Raw genomic sequence first — 24,428 nt, 5'->3', positions numbered from 1 at the left:
GGTCCCTCTAACCAGCGTTCATCACCATCATGTCTGCCAGTGTCCCGACGATTACTCCTCTTCCTCTTTTTTCCTGTTTCTGTTTTTTCTCCTGTAGACGGATAATTCCTCTTCATTTTTCTTTGTAGACTTTCATTATCAAACTTTGGTTTTCACGGCAATAATGCATGCAACGCTTAGCAGGGCAAGGTCAGATGGGGCCCCCTTAGGGAGGTTTCCTACTGTCGTTGCAAAATTTGCACATTTTTGGTCACTGATTTGGTTGAAAGTTTGTCAGCCCTCAGGCGCCCCCTGCTGGTCTCGGGCCCTGAGCAGTTGCCGCTTTGCCTGTTGACAAGCAGCTCCTCTGGCACGATGCACTTCTTCTTCTGTTGTATTTAATGCTTCTTCTTCTTCTGTTCTATAAAATGCTTCTTCTTCAGTTGTATTTGATGCTTCTTCTTCTTCTGTTGTATTTAATGGTTCAACAGTGACAAAATGAGAGAAAGTCTGATGTTTCTTAATCTCTCTGCATCAGAAGTTCCTCTGGGTGACAGGTTGTGTTATTCACAGTGAAGAAACATTTCCTGACACAGATGAGTCACACGAGATACGTTAAATATTAACCATAAATCTGCTTTCCCTTTAGTTTTGTTTGTTGAAGGTCATGCTATTATCTCTTTGAGTGAAGCTGTACACGTCTATAAACGTGATGTATCTACGTCTGAACAGGAAAAACAATGATGAATAACCTGTGTGATCAACCTTTTAACAGGGCCAGGGATCTGTTTTCCTCATGTCACACTTTAACTCACCGTAGGCTGAATCAATATTTGGGCCATCACTGGACAAAGAGTACTTTCTCTATTTGGTCAAAACACTGCAGTTTATACAAATACACCTACTCGGAAAGTCTCAGGAGTCGTGTTGAGCAAAACTTCACTGTTCGGTCTGTTTTGTTTGTTTTTGGAAAGCCTGAATGTTAAGAGGTTTCTGTCAGGATTCCTTCTGATCTCACTTTTGGAGCTATCATTCGTTCTTGTTGCCTGGAGGAGGCCGGGTTTATGTTCTTCTGTAGAAGAGGCGACAAGCAGGAGATGCAAAATGTCTTCATCTGGACTGTCATGTTTTGTTTGGGCTCTATCCTTTATCGTATTCACCGCTCATGGCAGGCCGGCAGGTGAGTTCAGTTATTCAAAATATGTCAACATGCGTATTAAATTCTTCATTTGAGAGTTTTGATGAGAAATATTTCCTTACTCCCCTCCCTCAGTGTTTGTTAAAACTGATCTCCATTCAGACATGAAGCTCAAAGTTGGTTCTTATTTCTTTGATGTTTTTTGGACCAAAGAAAGTATTTTCTTCAGTTTGTAGGTCTTTTGGTTCAGCTTGAGTTGTACGCTTGTGAAGAAACTCCACCATTGGACGCCTATAAACAGCGGCCCTGAGTGGTGGCAGAACTGAACAGTTTGAGAGGGAGGGTTTCTTGCAAAATTAAAACATGTTTGAGCCTCTGAAACTAAAAGAAGCGCAGTACAGAGAGCTGAACCCAACAAACAAAAAGGGAGTTTGACTTTACTCTACTTTTTTTTAAAGTCATTACTTAAAGAGGACATATCATCCCTCCTTCTCCACCTTCTCAAACAGTCCCCTGTGGTCTAAATGAAACATCTGTGCTGTGCTTTGGTCAAAATATAACATGAATCAAGCACCAGAGGAGGTTTGTGACCCTGTATGAGTTTTCCCAGTAGACATCCCTCCTCTGTAGCGAGAATGAAAATGGCCGACCTGCTCAAAATGTTTTGCTCTAGGCTGGGGGGGAGTCCATGGGTGGAGAATCCCACTGTGACATCACAAGGAGAGCACATTTGAAACAGAGCATTTTTCTCTGTGTTGTAAGACTTATGCAGACCACAAACAAAGGACTGGATGGGTTTATTTCACATTGTGTGGGTCAGTAGACTCTCATCTTACCCAAATATATGTTCAACAACACTGTAGAAGAGGATTTTTCATAATATGTCCCCTTTAAGAGTATATTTAGTTCATTCAATGGTCCATAATTGGAACATGATGGTCCACTTCACGTCGGGATGGCTGTGGCTCATTGGTAGAGTTGGTTATCTCTCGACCGACAGGTTGAGGGTTCGATCCCCAGCTCCTGTAGTCACATGTTGATGGGCAAGACACTAGTTAGTTCATACTGAGGGACACTTTACAGAGCAGCTTCTACCATCAGTGTGTGAATGTGTAGGTGTGACCTAAAGTGTAAAAATGCTTTGAGTAGTCAGAAGACTAGAAAATAAATATATAAGCTCAAGTCCATTTATCATTGATCAAATACTTCTTCTGTTTCTCATCCATTGTTGTCAGGGCTCCATCTGCGTAACATGGACAGCTTCATCAAAGCTGTTCAGCAGGTCGAAGACTCAAACCCCGATTTGCCCCCTCTGGCTCTGGTCAGGGCCCTGCGGAGGACAGCAGGAAATGACGACATGATGACCGTCCATTTTTTGGGTTCCTCCTATAATCTGAGCGATGCTGAGGTGCTAGAGACAGCCATTCTCAACGCCTCGTCCTTTAGCTTCTTCGACAAGGCCATCCACCACATTGTGACAGACCAAGGAGAGGAACGAGGGGTGGTGCTCGCTAAAGACGGCACCACAGTAGCCCTCGCACCTTTACTTCTAGGGATCGAATCAGGATTAAAAGTCAAGATGGAAGGGGCACCACCTGTCGGGATCTTCCCTCTCACTTTAGGCCGGACGCTGGGTCTGTCCTTCTTCAGCCTCCAGGACTTCCCGCCATCCACTCGCATGGGGCCTAATGGGTGCTGGGACGACGTGGACCGCCCTAGGATGTTCAAGCTCTCTCGTCCAGCCACTCTGGCCACCGATGCTGTTATCAGCGGGGGCATGGATGGAGCCATTCTGGGCACGGACATTAGCACCTTACCTGCGTCTGAACAGCCGCGGCCCCTCAGTGAGATCTTAAAAGGATACTACAGCTTCAGCCTGAGCGGAGAGCAGGGTCTCGATGCGGTGACCGGCCATGTCAGCCCGAAGAGAAGGGAGATTTCTAGATCAATTCTAGAGCCGCTGGATCTTTACAGCCAGGTGATGGAGACGCTGGCTTTAGTCTGGAAGTTGGAAAAGACCGAGTGGATTGCGATGGACACTGGGGTCGGGAAGGCAGTGAAGGATGGTTTGAAGGCGTTTGTGCACAAATACTGGGGTAAGTATTGGAGACAAAGATCCTTCTCATTACCCAAAATAGTATCAATATCAAATATCCCATTGTATTCAAACCTTCACCTTCTCTCCTTCTGTCCTCAGACTGCCCTCAAATAATCCCTCGTTGTCAGTGGGGTGCAAAAGACTACCGGGGAACACCTGTCCCTCTGTCTCTGCCCCTCCAGTTTCTCTATGTTCACCACACCTACGAGCCGTCCTCGCCCTGTCTCTCCTTCCCAAACTGCTCTCGTGGCATGAGATCAATGCAGAGGTACCACCAGGAAGATCGTGGTTGGAACGATGTTGGATACAGGTAACCATCCTTATTATGAATAAAGAAACATCTTAAGATATAAATGCTCATTTGTCTTGCTGCGAGTTTAAGGACAGTGTTGATACTGCTTATTTTTGTCTGTGCATGAAGACTTGGCGCCATTAGCTTAGCTTAGCATGACGACTGGAAGCAGGGTGAAACTTCTGGCATGCTCTGTCTAAAGCATCACTCATTGTCTGTAAATAAATCTTCAAAAACTTGAAAAGTAATCTTGCGGTTTTGCAAGTAAGTAAATATGCTGTTATACTAATTTTAGTCCCTTATTTTGGTTTAGTTTGAGAATAATGTAAACAAACAAATTATACATTTTGGGGTGGTTGATTTCTCTCAAATGGACCAGGATGTAGGAGGATTTACCTAATTAGCTTGATGCTAACACATAAAGGAAATTGCCATTTACGGGCTAACATAATTAGCATCAGGATTTTTAACTTAAAACTCCTGCAAGGAGTCTTTAACTGGTTTTGAAACAGACTGTAACTAATACTAAAGCCTCTTTATGACTGTGCACCATGCCCTATTGTTCACAGTGAGAAGGCAGACTCAGAGGGCAGAACAAACACCTAGCTGTGGGAGTGTCACCCACCTGGGGGAGGGGTTACTGCCCTTTGTGATGTCATGAAGGGAAAATCTTCAAACGGCCTGTTTGAGCACACATTTTCTGAAAAGTGGAGCAGGAAACAGAAGAATGCCACAACAAAAATCTTTCCTCTATTTATTTTTGTGTCTGATATCAATCAATCAATCAATCAAACTTTATTTATATAGAACCTTTCAGACAAATTAAATTGCAGTTCAAAGTGCTTAACAAGAGTGCAGAAAAGTTATTGACGAAAAGTAGTTCATAAAATCATTGAGAGACCAATGCACACCAATATGAATTAAAAATAAAATATATGTATAAAAATAAAATACAATAAAATACGACACATAAAAGCAACAAGATATTAAAATAAATACATAAGAGGAAAATATTTAAAATTGTAGTAGGATAAAAAGACAATACAGTAATGTTAAGATTTGAATTGATATAAAACACTATCTAAAAGCCAGACTGAATAAATGAGTTTTAAGACTACATTTAAAAATCTCGATATTCTGGGCTCCTCTCAGACCCTCCGGAAGGTCGTTCCACAGTCTCGGAGCGTAACAGCTGAAAGCAGCATCGCCAAAGGTTTTTGTCCTGCTCTGTGGAACAACTAAGAGAGAGGAACTGGAGGATCTGAGGGGGCCGTACTGGTTCATAAGCTAAAATCATATCTGATAGGTAGTCTGGTGTAAGGCCATGTAATGGTTTTTAAACTAATAAAATAATTTTAAAATCAACACAAAAACTAACAGGCAGTGTAAAGATTTTAAAACAGGTGTGATGTCTGCTCTCCTTCTGGTCTTTGTCAGTACTCGTGTGGCAGAGTTTTGTAGTAGCTGAAGCCGATTTGTTGTGTTTTTTGGAAGACCAGAAAGTAGAGCGTTACAATAGTCCAGCCTGCTAGTAATAAAAGCGTGCATTAGTCTCTCTGCTTGGCTCAGAGAGAGAAATGGCCTCACTTTGGCGATGTTTTTCAGGTGGTAAAATGCTGTTTTTGTGACACCCTTTATGTGGTCCTTAAAAATTAAACTCTGAGTCAAAGATCACCCCCAGATTCCATGCTTCTTGACTTGGGTTGAGTCCTATTTTTTTTAGTTTAGGGGCCAGTTTCTCTCTCTGAGCCTTTGAACCGACGATTAAAACCTGTGTTTTGTCCTGGTTGAGCTGCAAAAAAATCTGTGACATCCAGGCTTTTATATCTAAAATACAATTAAAAAGTGAGTCAATTTGTCTGGTGTCATCAGGAGACACAGCCACATCGAGCTGAGTGTCATCAGCATAGCTGTGGAAAGAGATTCCGTGCCTCCTGATGACACCACCCAGGGATAACATTACAAATTAAAAAGTAGTGGTCCTAAAATTGATCCTTGTGGTACCCCACTGGAGACCTCGTATTGTTTGGAGGTGCAGTCTTCTATCGATACAAAACATTTTCTGTCACACAAATACGAGGTGAACCAGTTAAAAACATTTCCAGAAAGGCCTACATGCTCACTTAGTCTATCTAAAAGAATCTGGTGGTCAACAGTATCGAAAGCAGCACTGAGGTCGAGTAGTACCAGAACTGAAGGCTTGTTGTTGTCGAGGTTTTTTCTGATATCATTAATTACTTTTAGCAGGGCCGTCTCAGTGCTGTGGCGTGCCCTAAAGCCAGATTGAAACATTTCTAATGTAGTGTTTGAGGTTAAAAAGGCACTCAACTGATTAAAAACTAACTTCTCTAAAATTTTGCTTAAAAATGGCAGGTTTGAAATGGGTCTAAAATTACTAGGTGTTAAAATATCCAGGTTCCCTTTTTTTAAAAGAGGTTTAATTAAGGCAGTTTTAAAATCGGTAGGGACAACACCTAGCTGTACGAAGTGATTTACTATGTCGAGGACATCTTCTGATACTGAATTAAAAATGGTTTTAAAAAGGGATGTTGGAATTGGGTCAAGGGAACACGTGGATGGCTTCATTTCTGTTACCACTGTCCTGAGTGTTGCAGCATCAACCAGGGCAAAACTTTCCAACTTGACATCACTGATTGTACATGATACTGGAAAAAGTGCGGTGTGCTTGCTTTGCTGACAGATACCAGACCTAATGTCAACTATTTTATCCCTGAAGTAGCCAGCAAAAACCTCACATTTAGATTCTGAGAGCACAGAGCTGTTATTGGTTGTGGGGTGTAACAGAGAATCTATTGTTCTGAAAAGATGTCTGGGGTTGTGAATCACCCTTCAATTTGTGCATGGGCTACATTGTGAATTCACTAACCATGTGCTGTATTCTATTTGCTCTCTCAGCTTTGTGGTTGGCTCAGACGGCTACGTCTATGAAGGCAGAGGTTGGAATCACCTCGGCACACACACCAGGGGGCGCAACTCCAAAGGGTACGGCGTGTCAGTCATCGGAGACTACACCTCAAGCCTGCCCTCTCGCCACGCCATGGACCTTTTGCGTCATCGTCTTATCCGATGCGCAGTAGACGGAGGGAAACTTGAAGCCAACTTCACCATCCATGGCCACAGACAGGTGGTAAACTACACCACCTGCCCCGGAGACGCATTCTTCTCAGAAATCAGAAGCTGGGAACACTTCAGAGAATGACAAGACAACCATGATAAGCTCAGCATCCTTAAACATTTATGTTTCTTCAAGGTATTACTGCTGGCTGTTTGTTTTTCTTAAAGGAGCAGTATGTAACTCTGACACCTAGTGTTTAAAACGGGTACTGCAGTCCAAATTCTAAACATTGTAGAGAGCTGTCAAATTCTAAACATTGTAGAGAGCTGTCTCCCCTGCCCCCTCCTCTCTAGAGTCGATGCTCACGCAGGTCACCATGTGGTGGACTCTGAAGCTTCAGTGTTTATCCAGCTCTGCATGGGTCTGTAAACCTTTCTGTGTTCTAACCTCTCTCCATTTTACAAAAGCATCTCCAATATTGATCCTAGTTTGAGCACGTTTCTGCTCGTGGAGCTTATTAGAAACATGCAGAGGCTTTTTAGGTCGGGTACAATCACTTCTATCTGAACCACTTCTCTTGTTCTGCTTCCATCACTGCAACACCTGTTGACCTGATAACTGCTCTCATATCTGGCAAACCGAGGGGCGTCCAAAACGGCCGTGTGGGGGCGGGTCCTTAAAACCACCTACCTTCTCTGGTCCAAACAAATCCAGAGCATTCAGGAGCAGAATCTAAAGTTAGAAGGAGGACATACTGGCTGCTGCATTGTTGTCGGAGAAGCCAGCACTTCAACATAGCATGTTTCCTTAATGTCTGATCATATAGTAAGCTCAAGTTATCATATCAGTCAATAGATATCTTACAAACTGCTCCTTTAACTTTTCTATAACAAAATCTTTTTCTGGTTAAGCATACTGTCTTGTAATTTTTTTTCTTGCTATTTTTAGTTTTCAGTGCATTTTTATGTAATCATGATAACTGTTTTGTGAGATGTTGATCTAGAACGATTATCTCGGTCCTTCTCTATGTCACAACCATCTCATTCCTCCTCTTTATATTTTACAGGATTTGGAGAAAAGAACAGGACAAGACACAGAACTCACCAACCTTATTAAATATGATTGTTTCTTATACCTGTCTCTTTATTGTGTTTTACACTTACAGGAGTTACATGTAGTAAAATTAACACAGAGAGATCCATTTCTGCATTTCTAATGTTTTGTTTTAGAGTCGGTCGTCTTCTAACAAGAAGGTCGGGGGTTCGATCCCCAGCTCCTGCAGCTACATGTCCGATGTGTGCAAGACACTTAACCCCAAGTTGCTCCCGCTGCTTAGTCGACCAAATTTGCTTCAGACTAGGGCGATAGTTTGAGCCCTAATGCATGAGTCCAAGGTTTGAGAAAAACCCAAATAGGACTCTGAAAGAGGAACCCACCAGACCACCTACTCAGCAACAATATTTTCACATAAATCTTTGCTCTAACATGACCCTAAATGTTACCTCCCACGCTGGCACTGAAGATGACCTGATCGGTGCTGCTTTACTCAACAGACTGTTTGCTTTGTGGAGTTCATTGTACCATGGGAAAACCCAGAAAACAAACCTCCTTACACAAACAGTCAGGCAGCCAAACGTTCAGAGTGACGCTGAACCAGGGAAGCTGCAGGTCTGAGGAGTTACACAACACTAGTTTAATACACACATTTGACTTCTTAAACAATTGTTTACACAACCCAACATGTCTACAGTTTTTGCAATGAATGTTTTTCATTAGGTTGATAAATACTCAATACTGCAGAATGCTTTTATAGCTTTTATATGATTTTTTAACACATTCAGGTTGTGCATAAGAAGCAAATTCAGTGAGTTGTTCATTTCATGGACATGAGCACCATCTGCAGGTCCAGGGTGATTAGTGACACACACCATCAACCGCACACTGCAGCTGCAGAGACCAGGAAACCAACCCATTTCCTCCTCATGCAACCTTACACTTTTTCTCCACTACACTTAAAGGACCAATCAGTAACATATCTACTGACTGAAATGATAAAGTGACCTTACTATATGATCAGACATTAATGAAACATGCTATGTTGAAGTGCTGGCTTCTCTGACAACAATGCAGCAGCCAGTATGTCCTCCTTCTAACTTTAGATTCTGCTCCTGAATGCTCTGGTGATACAAGTATTTCAGCTCAAGTAGAAGAAAACAGGAGGCAGGAAATAGTGCATCAGACAGGCTTGGGGTGCTTGGTTCAGAAACTCACAGTGAAAGTGAAAGTGAGCCTAACGTTTAAACAAATGAACCAAAGATAAGACAGAGACGCTGTGCTGTGGCTGCAGAGAGATCACCAGAGAAGAGAACAGGAGGAAAAAGGTTGGTGCTTTGTTATTTACTTACTGATTATTTTACTCACAGTTTCATATTTATGAGACCACTCATAAGAATCTTAACACAAGCTGAGACGTCTTTAAGTTGTGTCTTTAGCATCACAGCAGCTTCAATTTGAACACATCGATGATGTGGCCTTTAAAACATGTCACAACGGTTTTGCTCACTCAAAAACAAAAAAACAAGTGCAAAAGGAAGACGTACTTGCACGGCAATAATGAGATATTGATTACATGAATATTATCTGCCACATCCAGACTGAGACTTACTTCTCATACTCTCTAAAGGACTCCAACGACTTTTTTATTCTTTTATTGACAGTGTGCAGGACCAGGCTCAGTTGGATCTCAGCTTCACGTGAACTGCAGTGGATACCATGGGAGGAAACTGTAAGTGTCTGTTTGCCTGTAATAACGAGAATGTTTGAGATCTTGACTTATTTGTCTTGTCACCTCGGGATATCAACTCTGACGTCTTCTCAAAGTCTTGATAAATGAACTCGTTATCACAAGTGTGCCAATCACGATCCTCCAGTGTTAAAATGAAGCCAGTGCAGAAATGGAAGTGTTGACAACTGGAATGTGGGGAATACAGCGTATTATCCAAGTGGCAACCTCCGGTCTTGAAAAATGAAGCCAATGTGGAACTGCAAAATCCTGCAGTTCCTGGAGTGTCCACTAGAGGCTGGCTGCAGGAACACAGGAAGTCACATACACACCCATTCAAAAAAGCCTGTTTTTACAGCAGAAATTAACATGTTTACAGCCTGGTTCAAAAAACTAAATATGTCTGATTAGTTACTGTCATCGTGGCACACACTGTATGGGGGGTGAATGTTTTAAACGGCTCCGTTTTGATTTTATGAATGATATGTGTTATTCATAGTTAGGCGTGTAGCTGACCTGATTGACAGGTGGGCGTGATGTAACGGCTTGTCAGGAGGTTTAAAACCCGCCTCAGCTCCAGCTCTCAGCCTGTCGTTAGGTTGACTGAAAGTTAGACTGTGACAGCATTTCCAGCATGGTGGCTGCTGCTGCTGATGAGACTCCAGAGCCCCCTGCAGGAACAGAAGGGTGATGTCACTCAAGCTTCAAACATTAATATTTACAGATTATGATATTTGAACATGCATGAGCTGTTTTACTACAAAGTCACACCGCCAACTACTGGCCTGGCATCTACACTACAGTGTTTCTCAGTCCTTTTATGGGATTTGTGTGCACAGCAGTTTTCATCCAAACGTCATCCTCTGGAGGCAGAACATTTTTGAAAGTTTAAATGTAAAATTATTCTTTTTTATGTGTAAACGTGGCCTTAATGTGTGTTATCACATGCCCGTATTTAAGAAGTTGTTAAAATGTCAGCTGAATGTAAGATGAAATATGTTTCCTGTGAGTCATCACTCTTTTCTTGTTTGTTGATGAAACACTCTGAACATTAGCGTCCTCAAGCAGTGAAGAGGAAGATGATGACGGATATGGAAACATTATGGACGTTAGAGCTACTGGAGCTTCAAAGGAAACGGCTCGGCAGGACAGGTTGCTATACTCTGGTAAGCGCGGCAATAAAGAAACACGAGCTGACTTTGACTAAGGGTTGTAGCACTAACGCTGTGTTTCCTGTTTTCTGTGTCTCTTCTGTCTAAAAGGTGAGGAGGCGTCACACAAAATGGCAGAGTATGATTTGGACAGAATGAAACAATACAAGTCTAAAATCAAGAGTGCGGCAGATAAATATGACATCGATCCAGCTCTTATTGCTGCCATCATCTCCAGAGAGTCTCGGGCTGGAAATACAATCAAGAGTACTGGAGGCTGGGGGGACTATGACCAGAGCCGAAGAGCGTACAACGCCTTCGGACTGATGCAGGTTGTAATTAATGCTTCTGTTTATCTCACATCATCATCATCATCTACATCCTCAGATGGAGAGACATTTACAGCAGTGTTCGTCCATATGTTGTAGGTTGATGTCAATCCAAAGGGAGGTGGGCACAAGCCAAGGGGTGCATGGGACAGCAAGGAACACCTCTGCCAAGCCACGGGGATCTTGGTTGATTTTATTGAAAAGATCCGGGACAAATTTCCCGACTGGAGCAAGGAGAGGCAGCTCAAAGGTTTGTTGTACTGAACCGGGAGTCTTGCACACACCTGAACATGTCTTCACACGTTACTTACCGTATTTTCCGCATTATAAGGCGCATCGGATTATAAGGCGCACCTTCAATGACTGGCCTATTTTAGAACTGTTTTCATATATAGGGCGCACCGGATTATAAGGCGCATAGAATAGAACGTGTTTACAACTGAACAAGGCTGGGAGATATTGTGAATATATAAAACTACGTTTTATACGTAGTGCATTCACAATAACTCAACGTTGTTCAAACGTTAATGTGCATATTCACAATATCTCCCAGCCTTGTTCAGTTGTAAACACGTAAAAGAAACATAGTCTGATACCGCTAATTCAAACGTTAGTGCATAACTCAACATTGTTCAGTTACGTATAACATGTAAAGCTCACTTTTTCAGTTCATTCCCCGTCCACGAATCCCTCGAATTCTTCTTCTTCAGTGTCCGAATTGAACAGTTGGGCGAGTACGGCATCCAACATGCCCGGCTCCCTCTCGTCATTATCTGAGTCAGTGTCGCTGAGCGCCATGTATGACCAGTATGGATCAACCAATTAACCAATTGATCCATATATAAGGCGCTCCGGATTATAAGGCGCACTGTCGTTTTTTGAGAAAATTAAAGGCTTTTAAGTGTGCCTTATAGTGCGGAAAATACGGTATCTTTGTTTCCTGTTTGTATTCCATTCTGCAGGAGCAATTGCAGCCTACAATTGTGGGGATCGGAAAGTCGATAGCTACCGGGAAGTGGATAAAAACACAACAGGCAAAGACTACTCCAATGACGTTGTGGAAAGAGCAAAATGGTACAAAAGAAATGCAGACTTTTGATGGTTCGCAGCTTTTCCGATCCAAAAAATGTCCTGCAAACTCTGAAGGAAATACTCTGTAATGTTTTCCTTTCCCTTGCAATACTCGCACTTAATAAACACGATGCAACGGACATGAGTTTCTCACCTTGTTTGAACTCTGATTGGGACATTTAAAAGAAAAGAAGGGACAATAGAAATCTCAGAACCCATTGGCAATCGTCTGACAAAAGCGCTGTTCAGATTGCTGTTTCAAGCCGCGACAATATTCAGTGCAGGAAGAGGCAGAAAACTCAAAGAGCTTATTTGAAGCCAGTACAAAAAATACTGTGTATAAAAACTTCTGATAAAACCATGAATAAATGGATAATGAGTAATAGCAGTTAAATGTTGTTTCAGGCATTTTACTGAGCAGCAGGTTTTTGACAGATGGGAATTATTCCATAATTTGCTGCCTCTAAATCAAATCGAAAACTGACTTCTGAAAGTCAAACATTTCGGAGGATGAAGAACTAAAGCTTCACATGTTGAGCATGACTGGACCTGGGAATTAAAAATAAAGTCACTCTTGAAGTGCTCAGGGATATTCCCTTCACTCGATGTTTTAAAAATAGAAACACATATTTGAGAAATATTGACGTTATAAATGTTGAGAATCTGGAGCTTCTGAAACAAAGGAGCAGAAGAAGCACGGGACTCTGATCGCCATCCTGACAAAGCGTCTCTGGAGGAGCAGAAATGTATGGAGATTCGAGGGAAAAGTACTAGCCCAAACTACATCACAATATGCACGATATGACTGTAATAACGAGTAAGGAGACAACTGGAGGTGACGAGATGATTGACCCTTCGAACAATACCAAGAGATTTGTTTATTTTCCTGCTAACCCAACTCAAATTCTCATCAACAGAAACTCCCAGAAATCTCGTAGATGATACCTGGGACATCTCAAAGGAATCTATGTTGAAATGGTCTCTATTGTAATTTTGGACAAATCCTTAGAATATCATTTTTTTTGCCACTGAAAATGACAGTTTGATTTTTTTTTTAATTCAAAGGTAATTTATTAAATTTAAACAATTTCAGATAATCAGTTAAACCAATATTAGCATCCCTCATCAACATTTGAATGAGAGAGAACGAAGGTTGTGCCATCTGCAAACATTATTGGAGACAGAACGTGTGAAACATTATACAAATCATTGATATAGATAAGGAATAATAACAGTCCCAAAATGGACCCCTGTGGAACCCCGCAATGCAATCCTGGCTTTTTTGGAATAGCAATCCTTGACAGAAACAAACTGGCTTCTGTTGAAAAGATGTTTTACCCATTTGTGTGTAACATCATGAAAACCATATGTATTTATTTTTGTCCCAGTTACACATGATGACTAACTGTATCAAAAGCTAGACGTATACAAAGACATTTTACATAACCTGTGCAGGAATAAAAATAGATACCGTGGGCAATTTAATAAAACTGTAAACAGCTTAAAAACATTGATAACATTAGACCCCCAATGGTTTCTGAGATTAATTAAAGAGGGCATGAGACGAGAGGCATGAGACAAGAGGTCATGAGACGAGAGGTCATGAGACGAGAGGGCATGAGACGAGATGGCATGAGACGAGAGGTCATGAGACGAGAGGGCATGAGACGAGAAGGCATGAGACGAGAGGGCATGAGATGAGAGGTCATGAGACGAGAAGGCATGAGACGAGAGGTCATGAGACGAGAGGTCATGAGATGAGAGGTATATACTGTATATATCTCAACTTTATTAACTATTATCATAATTACAAAGACTTGAGACTTGGACTTGCAATGAGAGACTTGTGCCCATCTCTGTACTTGTCTTATAAACATTTGAAAAAAAAATCCCTGCTAAAACCATAGACTGTAAATATGAATTGAAGCTTGAGTGATGTCACCCATCTGTTCCTGCAGGTGGCGCTGGAGGATCATCAGCAGCAGCTGCCATGTTGGAAATCCTGTCTCAGCCTAACTTTCAGTCAACCTCAAGACATTTTTTAAAAAGTCATCCCCCGTTCAGTGTGTGCACATGAGGACAACAACTAATCAGACCTATTTGTTTTTTGTACCAGGCTGTAAACATGTTCATTTATTCTGTAAAAACAGCTTTTTTGCCTGTGTATGTGTATGTTCCTGCAGCCAGCCTCTAGTGGACACTCGACGAACTGCAGGATTTTACACTTCAGTATTGGCTTCATTTTTCAACACCGAAAGTTGCCACTTGGTCAAAACCCATCAAGCACAAAAAACAGAGATATTTGTGGTTTTGTTTTTTGTATCATGTTTATTTACCTCAGGATTTCATACAAACAACTTTTTAGACTTTTACTTAATGACTTGCAGGAAATGTTGTCAGAGTGGGCTTCAACAGTTAAAAGCCACCATGGTTCCTGTACCACTGGGCTCTGGCAGCAACATCATTGGAGTAGTCTCTACCGGTTGTGTGGTCATCAACGTTTTCATAAGAATGGACGTTTCCATCGCCCATGTTGTAGGCTGCAATCCCACCTGGAGAATTAAACACACATAAGATCAAACCATTTGTGTGAAGGGGGTTGTGTTTGTGTCAACTTAGTGGGTGAGTGAAACAAACCTTTCAGCTTCTGCTCTGGGCTCCAATTAGGAAATTTGGTACTGATCCGTCCGATGAAATGAACCAAGATGCCCGTGGCTTGTCTGAGGTGTTCCTCGCTGTCCCAAGCGCCCTCTGGAGTGTGCCCACCTCCGTTTGGATTCACATCCACCTACATATGTTTGAAGGAAATCTGGTTATATCATCAGAAAATCAAGCTAAGCTAAAATCATTTGAGTAAAAAAAGTAGCATTTATGAGCACCTGCATCAGTCCCCAGCCGTTGCCATGGTCCCCCCAGCCTCCAGTGTTCTTTATTGCGTTTCCAGCCCGAGACTCTCTGGAGATGATGGCAGCAATCAGAGCTGGAGGAATTCCCTTCTGAGCCCCCACTCTGTTGATTTTAGACCTGAACTCTTCCATTCTGCCTGCATCAGTCTGGGCCATGGTGTGTGATGCTCTCACACCTTTAGAGAAAAAAAAAACACAGAAAAAAAGTGCTAGTAGACTCGGAGTGACCAAATCTGATATTGACCGTTTTCACAAACTGGATTTCTTTTGATTTCAGGCTCATGGTGGGAAGCTCAGTGGTCCAGGTTTGTTTTAAGTCAAATGTCCCATCACCTTTTTTTTTTTTTTACCAGCACATGAAAAAAACATACTTAAAGTATGGTGGTACACGGGCTCCCTGTGGTGGTATGCAAAGAAATCTCCACATAAAAAAAAAGCATAAAACGACAATTCTTTTTTTTGTCATACTCTTATCTTATCTGTCTTGTATCTTTGATTTGTATTCATATCAAATGTGTTTTCTCCTCTAAATTAATTTAGTTTTTGCAACAAACAACTTTAATCTGCTCAATTTATGCTTGCACGGCGCACAGACATAAAGAACAACAGGAGTACGCCTCACATTTTGAAAAGTTCCACTCGATATTCTGTTTATAGTTCAGTCCTGAAACAACAGCAAGCAGCTGTAGACCTACATTAACAGATATTCTGTTATTTATTGGAGTTCAGCACAATCGGCAGCAAGCAGCTGTACATTTTTAAAGCGGAGCCAGGAGAAGCTTCAGTTTTGATGCATGTACGAACAGTCGCTCACCCTCTATCTCTCTCTCTCTGTAGCTCTGAAGCTGATGTGATTCGTTTCTCTTTTGTTGTCTTAACACTCTGCAGGAGTCGAGAGGGATTTTTAAAAAAAGGCAGTTTTGCTGTTGTTGAACGCAGAGACTTATAATAAAGCGGCTCTGGTTGCACCGAGCCTGTGGAGCGCGCGCTTGCACTCTCACGCGCTCTCTCCCTCTCTCTCCCTCTCTCTCTCCCTCTACCTCTCTCTCTCTCTCCCTCTCTCTCTCCCTCTCTCTCGCTCCCTCTCTCTCTCTCTCTCTTTCTCTCTCCCTCTCTTGGGCCCACTTATCGTCTATTAGTGGGAAACCCTGTAGATTAAATATTCTCAAACAGGTTGTTGGTATAAAGTTGTCATTTTTATTGTGCTGCACTTTTTTTTGATTTGGGCAAATCAAAAAGTTGTGTTAGTTTAAGGGGAAGTTCTAGCGCTAGCCCTTAGAAGTCCTATAGTGTGGCTGCCAGCAGTCAATAATAAATAATATTCTTTTAATGAATTAATTTGCCTCTTGTGTGAAATATGTGTAAAAAAATAGGCCTACAGTGTATTTTAACGTCTACCATAATGGTGGTACTTGGAGAGCCGAATATTTTCAGAGGTGGTACGCAGTCTAAAAGGTTTGAGAAGCACTGATCTAGAGGATTTGTCCCCTGCCTTGCCTGTTGAGAAGCAGCACCTCTGTATTGAACTACTTCATATAAAATGAGCTCCTGTGTTTCGCAGCTTACTTACCTGAGTATCGCAGATTGTCCTGATTAGCCGTTTGCTGTGATGCACCGCTAGTTTGAACTCTCATGATGTCTCCGTAACCTGCAAATGATATGTTTATTATAAGATCAGTTTTTAACAGAAACAGAATCAGAATCACTTCATTTAATCCCTGGGGGAAGAAGATGGGATGTTTCAGTCGCTCTAAAAAAACAATACAGCTGGAGAGTATATAGTAGTATACAGTAATAAAATGAGAACAAGAAATAAAGACATTGGTTAAACAAAGCACAGAGAAATGAGGAAATGAAGTTCAACTAAAAGAAAAACAGACTGTTGAGGAAATTCGTAAAACTTGACTTCCCTCAAGAAAAATTCCATCAGACGAGCACTCACCCATCTTTGATGCTTCCTCTTCTGGTGGTCTCCTCACAGCTGAGATGTCAAACAACACAATGTCCCTCTGTGCACTCTTCGGTTGTATTTATAACTCAGTGCTTTCACTTTCACTTTCCTCATGACGTTACTCCCTTCCTCGTGCTGTCTGGTGTTTCTCTCTCTCGCCTGCAGGAGGTGCTGTGAGCTGATGTGTCAGAAGAGAAAGGGGAGAGAATCAGGTGAAGGCAGCTGGTTTACAAGAATCAGACTGAGCTACACACACAAAGGTTTAATTACAGTCTGAGTTAGATAAATCTGGTTGTATCCAGTTTTTTACTCACCTTTACCCATACATGGTGAGTGTTTGTTGTTGAGGTCATTCATCAGTCAACCCCCCCTCCCGTACACACAGTAGCCTGTAAACTGAACTTTAACATGTTTTGTGATTGTTTTTCACAGAAATCATGTGATTTGATGATACTTTTACTTTTACTTTTACACCTTCAGTTTCAGGCAGCTGATTTACAAGAAACACACCTCAGTTGATCTGCCTTGTACATTTTATTTTTCTGCAGAGTTTCCATCTTCCTGTAGCAGGAAGTAAAAGGAAGTCCCCGCCTTTATAGGGCATGTATACTGGTAGCTGTTGGTTTCTTTATTATTCCATACGTAAATGAACTCCTTATATTATCTGTAACTGTACAGAGCGGTGTAGGGCCCATCCTGCTGTCCATCCATCATGTCAGCTACACGCGTACCTGGGCAGCCAACAAATACGATGTAGGCCCGATTAAAAACTGTGAACTGGTTCAGATAATCCCAAAGTCAATTTACAGACCCCAACAACACCAATACCCACTCAGAAAAGAAGCTATAGAGAGCATAACACCAGTTTTTTAACTCTCTCCTCGAGGCTGGCATTATCGTTCCATGTGGAGATTCACCAGTACAGACTCTAATCTTCCCAGTAAAAAAGAATCGCCCGGCCGGGCAGCCCACGGAGTGGCGTTTTGTGAAGGACCTACAAGCTGTAAACGCTGCCATCATCGCCCTCCACTCCTAATGTTCCCAATCCATACACCATTCTCAGCCAGATTCCCTCTTCTGTGAAATGGTTTTCCGTTGTGGACCTGTCTAATGCTTTCTTCTCTATCCCCGTTCAGAAACACTCCCAGTTTTGGTTTGCTTTCCAGTTCGGAGGAAAGCGTTACACATGGACACGCCTGTGCCAAGGACTGACCTGCAGCTCGACCCTTTTTTGTCAGGCTTTGTCTCGCAGTCTCTCCCCTCTCACACTCTCTCCAGGTTCAGTCTTGCTGCAGTACGTTGATGACCATAAAGCATCCCTGTCTAAACTACAGTTTGTAAAACAGGAGGTGACCTTTTTAGGCCACATCCTCACACCACAATCTCTCTCTCCCTCTCGGGTTAAAGCCGTGGCAGAGACACCTAAACCCATGACTAAAAAACGAGTTCCTTCTTTCCTGGGCATGTGTTCTTACTGTCAACATTTTATTCCCAATTTCTCCGAGATGGAGAGAGCGCTGAGAGACATCGCGCACAAAAGAGACCTAACAGCTCCAACACACCTGCACTCCGAGACCGGACCTGAAAGATGTACCTCTCACTAACCCTGATCTCATTTTCTATTTTGATGGTTCTGCTTTCAGAGATCCTGCATGGGGGAACTGCCCATGCAGGATTTTCTGTTGTTTCTTCCTCTCCTCTGCCTTCTCATTACTCAGCACAAGCAGCAGAACTGGCGGCCCTGACTGAAGCCTGCAAAAGGGCAAAAGGCAAAACTGTTACCATCTACACAGACTCTCGCTACGCCTTTGGTGTTGTACATGATTTTGGAGCCCTTTGGAAACATTGCAAATCTCTCAAATCAGACGGTAAACCCATTTTACACCATCACAAAGTTGCGGTTTTGTTAGAAGCCATCCTCCTACCAGCTAGCGTTGCTGTTTGCAAATGTGCTGCACACACTTCTGCCCGAGATCTGGTGTCTCTAGGTAATGCTCGAGCAGATCCAGCTGCCAAAGCCGCAGCTGCCTCCACTTCTCACACTTCTTATCTACACACTGACTCAACTTCCCCCCCTCCCCTACAGCCTCCCTGTCTACTCTGGCTTCTCTCTCTACCCCTGCAGAACGAAAGCTCTGGTCTCAAAATGGCTGCCTCTTCTCTGTGGGTGTATGGAGAGGTCCAGATGATTAAACTTGTCTCCCTCGTAGACTGTTTTGACCATGTGTCCAAAGGAGGGGTATGTGCTATAGTTCAAAAACATTGGTTCACAAAAGGATTTTCTACATTTGCAGCTGATTTTTGTAAAAATTGTTTGATATGTGCCCAAAATAATCCAGGACCAGCACCAGCACCGGACAGACCCTTTCAACATGTCATGATGGATTTCATCCAACTAACCCCCAGTGAGGGTAAAAGGTACTGTCTGGTACTGGCAGACATGTTTAGCAAATGGGTAGAAGCTTTTCCAGCCAAACATGCCACCGCCTCAGTAGTAGCGAAAGCCTTACTAACAGAAATCATTCCCCGGTGGGGAATCCCTGAAAAACTGTCCTCAGACAATGGCTCACATTTTGTCAACGAAGCCATACAACAGCTTGCCACACAGTTGCATTTGAACTGAAAACTCACTGTTCTTACCATCCACAGTCAAGTGCCGCTGTCCAGTGACAGAACCATACTTTGAAACAGAAACTGGTAAAGTGTTGTCAAGAAACAAAGCTCAGTTGGCCCAAGTGTAGAATATTAATCACCGGGCAGACTAGCAGAAGGTGTAGCCACTAGGGCAAGCTGAAACCAATGACATTGTGTTACTCATGTATATGCAATATACCTACACCATGTGAATGTATAAATATGCTCTGCAACCGGGACTGCCCCAGGAATCTTTGATGCACTTGTGACTGACGTTACTTTTGTAGCTGATTACCCCTTTTGCAAAATAACTCTTATTTTATGCAATAAAATACTCAAAGACAAAAGACGTTGACTTGAGATCTTTTATTACCAACAGAAAAATCCACAACAGACGTCGCCCATCTGTTCCTGCAGAGGGCTCCGGAGGATCATCGGCAGCAGCCGCCATGCTGGAAATCCTGTCACAGCCTAACTTTCAGTCAGCCTAATGACAGGCTGAGAGCTGGAGCTGAGGCGGGTTTTAAACCTCCTAACAAACCGTTACATCACGCCCACCTGTCAATCATGTCAGCTACGCGCTGACGGGCGGTATCTAATCTTCACCAGCAGAGTAGTTTTAGTGAGTAGTACGGGAGGATACAGAGATTATTATTTTATACATTTCTTTCAGAATCTTCTCACTTTGGGCCAGATTAGTAGAAACATCATCTGTGGGTTTTTTTCTGTTTTGTAGTTTGCTATTCAGAAAAGAAAAAAAGTCTTAGGATTGTATTTCTCTCGGTACCACTGAGCTCTGGCCAAAACATCATTGGCGTAGTCTCCACCTGTCGTGTTTTTATCCGCGTCTTTAGGGTCGACTTTTCCATCCCCGCAGTTGTAGGCTGCAATCCCTCCTGTGGAATCAAATAAAAGTAAGATCAGATTGATTGTGTGAAGAGGGTTGAGCTTTTGAAAGTCCACTGCATGGTTCAGTAAAACAAACCTTCCAGCTGATACTCTTTGCTCCAGTCTGGATATTTTTTACGGATCTTTTTGATGAAATCAACCAAGATCCCTGTAGCGTGGAACAGGTGCGCCCTACTGTCCCATGCGCCTATTTTTTTGTGGTTTCCTCCGTCTGGATGGACATCAACCTACAGAGACAACAACAACTCAGGTGTTAGTAATTCTCACATCAATAGTTGTGGCCTTGACAAGTGGAAATGAATAAAGGATAGGTATCTCTGTAAAGAGATAGTTTCTGGTTAAAATATGCAGATATCTGTCTGTCAGAAGTTGTTAATCTGTGATCTACCTGTAGAGTCTATTGAAAGATAATGTTTTGGATTGATTAGTAATGCCTGCCGAGGCCGGAAGGGGGAGCTCTCAGCCGTGATTCTTCATGACGCTGCCAGAGAGGAAGCATCGTGTCCGAGCACATTTATTCATAATACCCTTTTTCAGGGCACAACATCAGCGCACGACTCCTTTTGTCTTGGCCAAAAAGTTGCACTAGAACACACCGCAAAGACTACAGCCGCCGACCAACCTCCACGTACGTTCTGCGCATGCGTAAGAAGGAAATAACTCTCTAGTCTGTAATCGTCATTCCAAAAAGGGGAAACCGGAAGTGGATGAGGAAGAACGCAGAAAACTAAACCGTGATACAAGAAGACAATTTTCTCACCGCTGTCGTTCAACACGCATAATATAGGTACTTCTAATGGAGATTAATGTCTGATAAAAAGTAAAAAATGGCGCTGGTGTTGACAGCCCTTGGACCTTAAGGGCAGAATATGTGATTTTTTGATCCAGCAGATGTCGCCCTTGAGCTCCAGCATGAAACCAAAACAACTCGCGCTGCATTGTTGTGTTAGCATGCTAATGCTAGCGATCTTTATTATGCTGGTATCTTCACACTGCATGTAAATTTACCTGAAATGAGCGTGATCTAGAAACACAGTTAAGCAGTGAGTACAGTATGTTATTCTTCTTTTCTCTAGTCCCTCAATTAAACAACTTTTATATACTTGATTTCTATTACATTGAAGTGTGAAAAATCTCATATTCAGCCTTTAATTATTGGAACAAGAATAGAAGAGGCGCTTCCGTATTTCTTCCCGTGCTCTGGCTCTCTTGTTTCGTTTAGCTGAACAGCCAATCAGAGAGATTCCTACCCCCAACCGCGCCGGCTCACGTCGATTCAATCGATGTGGAATCGGCCAAAAAAAGGCCAACTGGGGCCGATGGGTATCAATGGAGCTGAACACTAAGCAAAAACGAGGGCGACGACTGCTCAGCGACGGACCAACGGCAGACGGTCTCCTTGGTGTGTCAGGGCCTTAAGGGGGCCCCATCAGTCAGCACTCACTCTCGTTGCCCTGCTTAGCGTTGCATGAATTATTGCTGTTAAAACCAGTGTTTGTCAATGACAGTCAATAAAGAAAAATGAAGAGGAATTATTAGTCTATAGGAGAGAAAAAGAGGAAGAGGAGTAAGCGTCGAGACACTGGGAGACGTAATGGTGATGAACGCCGGTAGGAGGGCCGCCCAATTATTTTTCGCCTAGGGCCCCAACAGACTCTGGAATCACCACCGTCTACATGTAAGGCTCCAGTGTGAGTAATACATAGATATTTGTAAAAACCTGCATCAGTCCCCAGGCTTTGAAATGGTCTCCCCAGCCTCCATTGTCCTTTATTGTATTTCCGGCCCGGGACTCTCTGGAGATGATGCCAGCAATAACAGCCGGATCGACTTTATGTTGAGCTGCTACACAGAAGATGTCATCCTTGTACTTATTCATTCTTTCCCAATCTTTCTTTGCCAGTGCATGAGATGCGTCCACACCTTGAAAGAGATCAAACAACGGGAATAATTACTCAGCACAACAAAGTAACGTTGAAGTCCTCTTGTGTTGTACTGCAGTGTTTACCTTTAGCCCGCGTCGGCCCGTCCTGCTGGGCTGTTATATCTGAAGCTCCAGAAGACTTAAACTTCATGATGTCTCCGTAGTCTCCATGTGAATACCCTAATGATCAGTTTATCATATTGGTTTCAATCAACATTAGCCGTTTTCACATATGCACTCACATCAGAAATGTCTTTTGCAGTGATGCATTTATTTAAAAACATGTAGACTTCAAGTTCTTGTCTTTCTGTTCTGTTTTAGCCCTGCAGAGTTCCTCCAGCTGGAGCTTCATACAGGCTCTGCAGCCTTTGTTGTCTTTATGACATCATTAGACTAACTTTAGTTTAGTTTATATATAATCAAACATAATACAGAATGTTTTAATTCTGTGACACATGATCAAAGTAAATTTTACTGACAGAAGAGTTTTATTCATAGAGGGGGCGGGACATCGTTGATTGACTGACAAACAGTCACCATGGTTACTCACTCTCACCTGCCTGCTGCACACTGAACGAGAGGACAAAGAGCTGCTGAATGACATCACTTCATCAGCATGCATAGAAATCAAAGTATAGAAATAAGTGATTGTTGGCCTACTGTTAAAAAAATTAACATCCGAGGTCCGGACCTCGCTGATATGATCGCCTCCCTCCGTTCCATAACGTCATTTAGCCTAATCCCTTTAGGTTCCGTTATCACAACAAGTGAGCTTCGAGTGGAGAGGCGTGTTAGTAACTTTTATAAACTGAGAGAGCAGAAAACACCGACAGCAACGTTTTAAACACCGGGGTTATATCTCTCATCACTGTCTGTCTGAGCTCCTCTCTGTCTGACTCTCTGCAGACTGTTAACGTCTCTCCGGCTCCTTTCTTGTGTCGCTCTCCGAGATTTAAACTTAACTTTCCAAACTATGCAGATAAGTTAACTGTTGCTCACGCCGCTTCAGGTTTGGAAAAATATCACAACAGTTGCATATAACCGGGATGAAGTGGTTTTTGCGGACTTTACTTTTAAGTTTTGTTTTCACCACTGAGGAGCAGAAGGGGACAGAAGGGGAGGGAGACGCGTCTGTGTCGGAGCATAAACTGCAGCATGAGAGAATAAACACATTAGCCCGGTTCTACGATCTCTCTGCTTTGGCAGATCATCAGCAAGTTAAAATCCTTCACGATATACTTGGATATTTAACCAAGTCCTGTTGCCTTTGGATCAAGCTTCATATTTACCATGACCTGCATGACTGAGAACCCACACAGATATAAAAAAGGTTTGATAAACAGACTTTACTGTCCAACTGATGAAAGCAAGTTGTAAGCCCAGCTGAACGTTATGAATGAAGAACATTTGAAAAGTGAAAATAATCAACAAGAAGAAGATGAGAAATTACTGCACAGCTCTGACTGCATAAGAAGTTTTTTAAAAACCCAGCATGAACAGCACAAGCTCTTACCGCTCCCCATTTTGTGTTCAGACGGTTCACTTGAAGCCGAGGATGAAGCCTGTAACGCACTGAGCTGTGTCACACTGTTTGTTCTTTTTGCAGGATGGGTTTAGTGACCGGTTGTTATAGGTCCACTATCTCGGCTTCATCTTGCCAAAAGACTTCCCCCTCCCTTCCTCTGCTCTTGATAGCTGGCTTGCACAGCTCTGACTGTACATACCAGTGTTTCCATTGTATAAGAAGTTTTATGAAACCCAGCAGGAACAGCACAAGCTCTTACCGCTTCTCTTTTTGTGGTCAGGCGGTCCAATTGAAGCACACAGTATAAGTATTATCATTGATCACAGATTATTTAACAAAGCATGTAAACTGAGGATTTGCCACGTGCTGGCCTGGAACCCGATGAGGTCTTCTAAGTTTCACTTTTTTGAGATTTACTGCAGCTGAAGTTTAAATTACTTTAAAGCTTAACTAAGAATCTTGAACACACACACAGTATAAGTATTATCATTGATCACAGATTATTTAACAAAGCATGTAAACTGAACTTTAACATGTTTTTTGATTGTTTTTCACAGAGATCATATGATGTGATGAGCATATGGGTGACTTTTCCACCTTCAGTTTCACTATGACTTCCTCATGTTTAGTCAGTTATTACCTGAGATATCTTTCAGCACCACC

General features: G+C 42.5%; 4 protein-coding genes across 5 annotated transcripts; 2 read left to right on the top strand and 2 right to left on the bottom strand.

Annotated features, from left to right (window-relative positions):
• The first annotated feature begins 845 nt into the window (after nt 1–845).
• LOC110006067 (N-acetylmuramoyl-L-alanine amidase) lies at nt 846–7,715 on the top strand. Its single transcript, XM_020661297.3, has 5 exons — nt 846–1,159; nt 2,353–3,213; nt 3,315–3,525; nt 6,424–6,778; nt 7,650–7,715. The coding sequence occupies exons 1-4, from the start codon at nt 1,084–1,086 to the stop codon at nt 6,725–6,727; spliced, it is 1,452 nt and encodes a 483-aa protein (XP_020516953.2). The 5' UTR covers nt 846–1,083; the 3' UTR covers nt 6,728–6,778; nt 7,650–7,715.
• Nucleotides 7,716–8,631: 916 nt separating this feature from the next.
• On the top strand, nt 8,632–14,497 carry LOC110006064 (lysozyme g). 2 transcript variants are annotated; one of them, XM_020661295.3, is made up of 7 exons: nt 8,632–8,964; nt 9,301–9,368; nt 10,421–10,531; nt 10,628–10,848; nt 10,945–11,095; nt 11,808–11,919; nt 13,875–14,497. In XM_020661295.3, the coding sequence occupies exons 2-7, from the start codon at nt 9,356–9,358 to the stop codon at nt 13,930–13,932; spliced, it is 666 nt and encodes a 221-aa protein (XP_020516951.1). In that variant the 5' UTR covers nt 8,632–8,964; nt 9,301–9,355; the 3' UTR covers nt 13,933–14,497. The 2 variants fall into 2 exon arrangements, with proteins under 2 accessions (XP_020516951.1, XP_065815788.1); XM_065959716.1 differs by lacking the exon at nt 13,875–14,497 and having other exon boundaries at nt 8,647–8,964; nt 11,808–12,056.
• LOC110006066 (lysozyme g-like) lies at nt 14,225–16,910 on the bottom strand. The gene is made up of 5 exons (XM_020661296.3): nt 16,765–16,910; nt 16,393–16,470; nt 14,796–14,998; nt 14,554–14,704; nt 14,225–14,468 (listed from the first exon to the last, which is right to left on the bottom strand). Exons 1-5 carry the CDS (start codon nt 16,766–16,768, stop codon nt 14,332–14,334), a joined length of 573 nt encoding a protein of 190 aa, XP_020516952.2. The 5' UTR covers nt 16,769–16,910; the 3' UTR covers nt 14,225–14,331.
• A 2,848-nt stretch (nt 16,911–19,758) lies between these two features.
• Nucleotides 19,759–23,941, bottom strand: LOC110003707 (lysozyme g). The gene is made up of 5 exons (XM_020659259.3): nt 23,754–23,941; nt 22,325–22,420; nt 22,037–22,239; nt 20,393–20,543; nt 19,759–20,303 (listed from the first exon to the last, which is right to left on the bottom strand). Exons 1-5 carry the CDS (start codon nt 23,761–23,763, stop codon nt 20,152–20,154), a joined length of 612 nt encoding a protein of 203 aa, XP_020514915.1. The 5' UTR covers nt 23,764–23,941; the 3' UTR covers nt 19,759–20,151.
• Between the last annotated feature and the right edge of the window lie 487 nt (nt 23,942–24,428).

Source organism: Labrus bergylta, chromosome 1 (assembly GCF_963930695.1).
Source record: "Labrus bergylta chromosome 1, fLabBer1.1, whole genome shotgun sequence".
Taxonomy (NCBI): Eukaryota; Metazoa; Chordata; class Actinopteri; order Labriformes; family Labridae; genus Labrus; species Labrus bergylta.
This window is presented reverse-complemented; position numbering and strand designations above follow the sequence as displayed.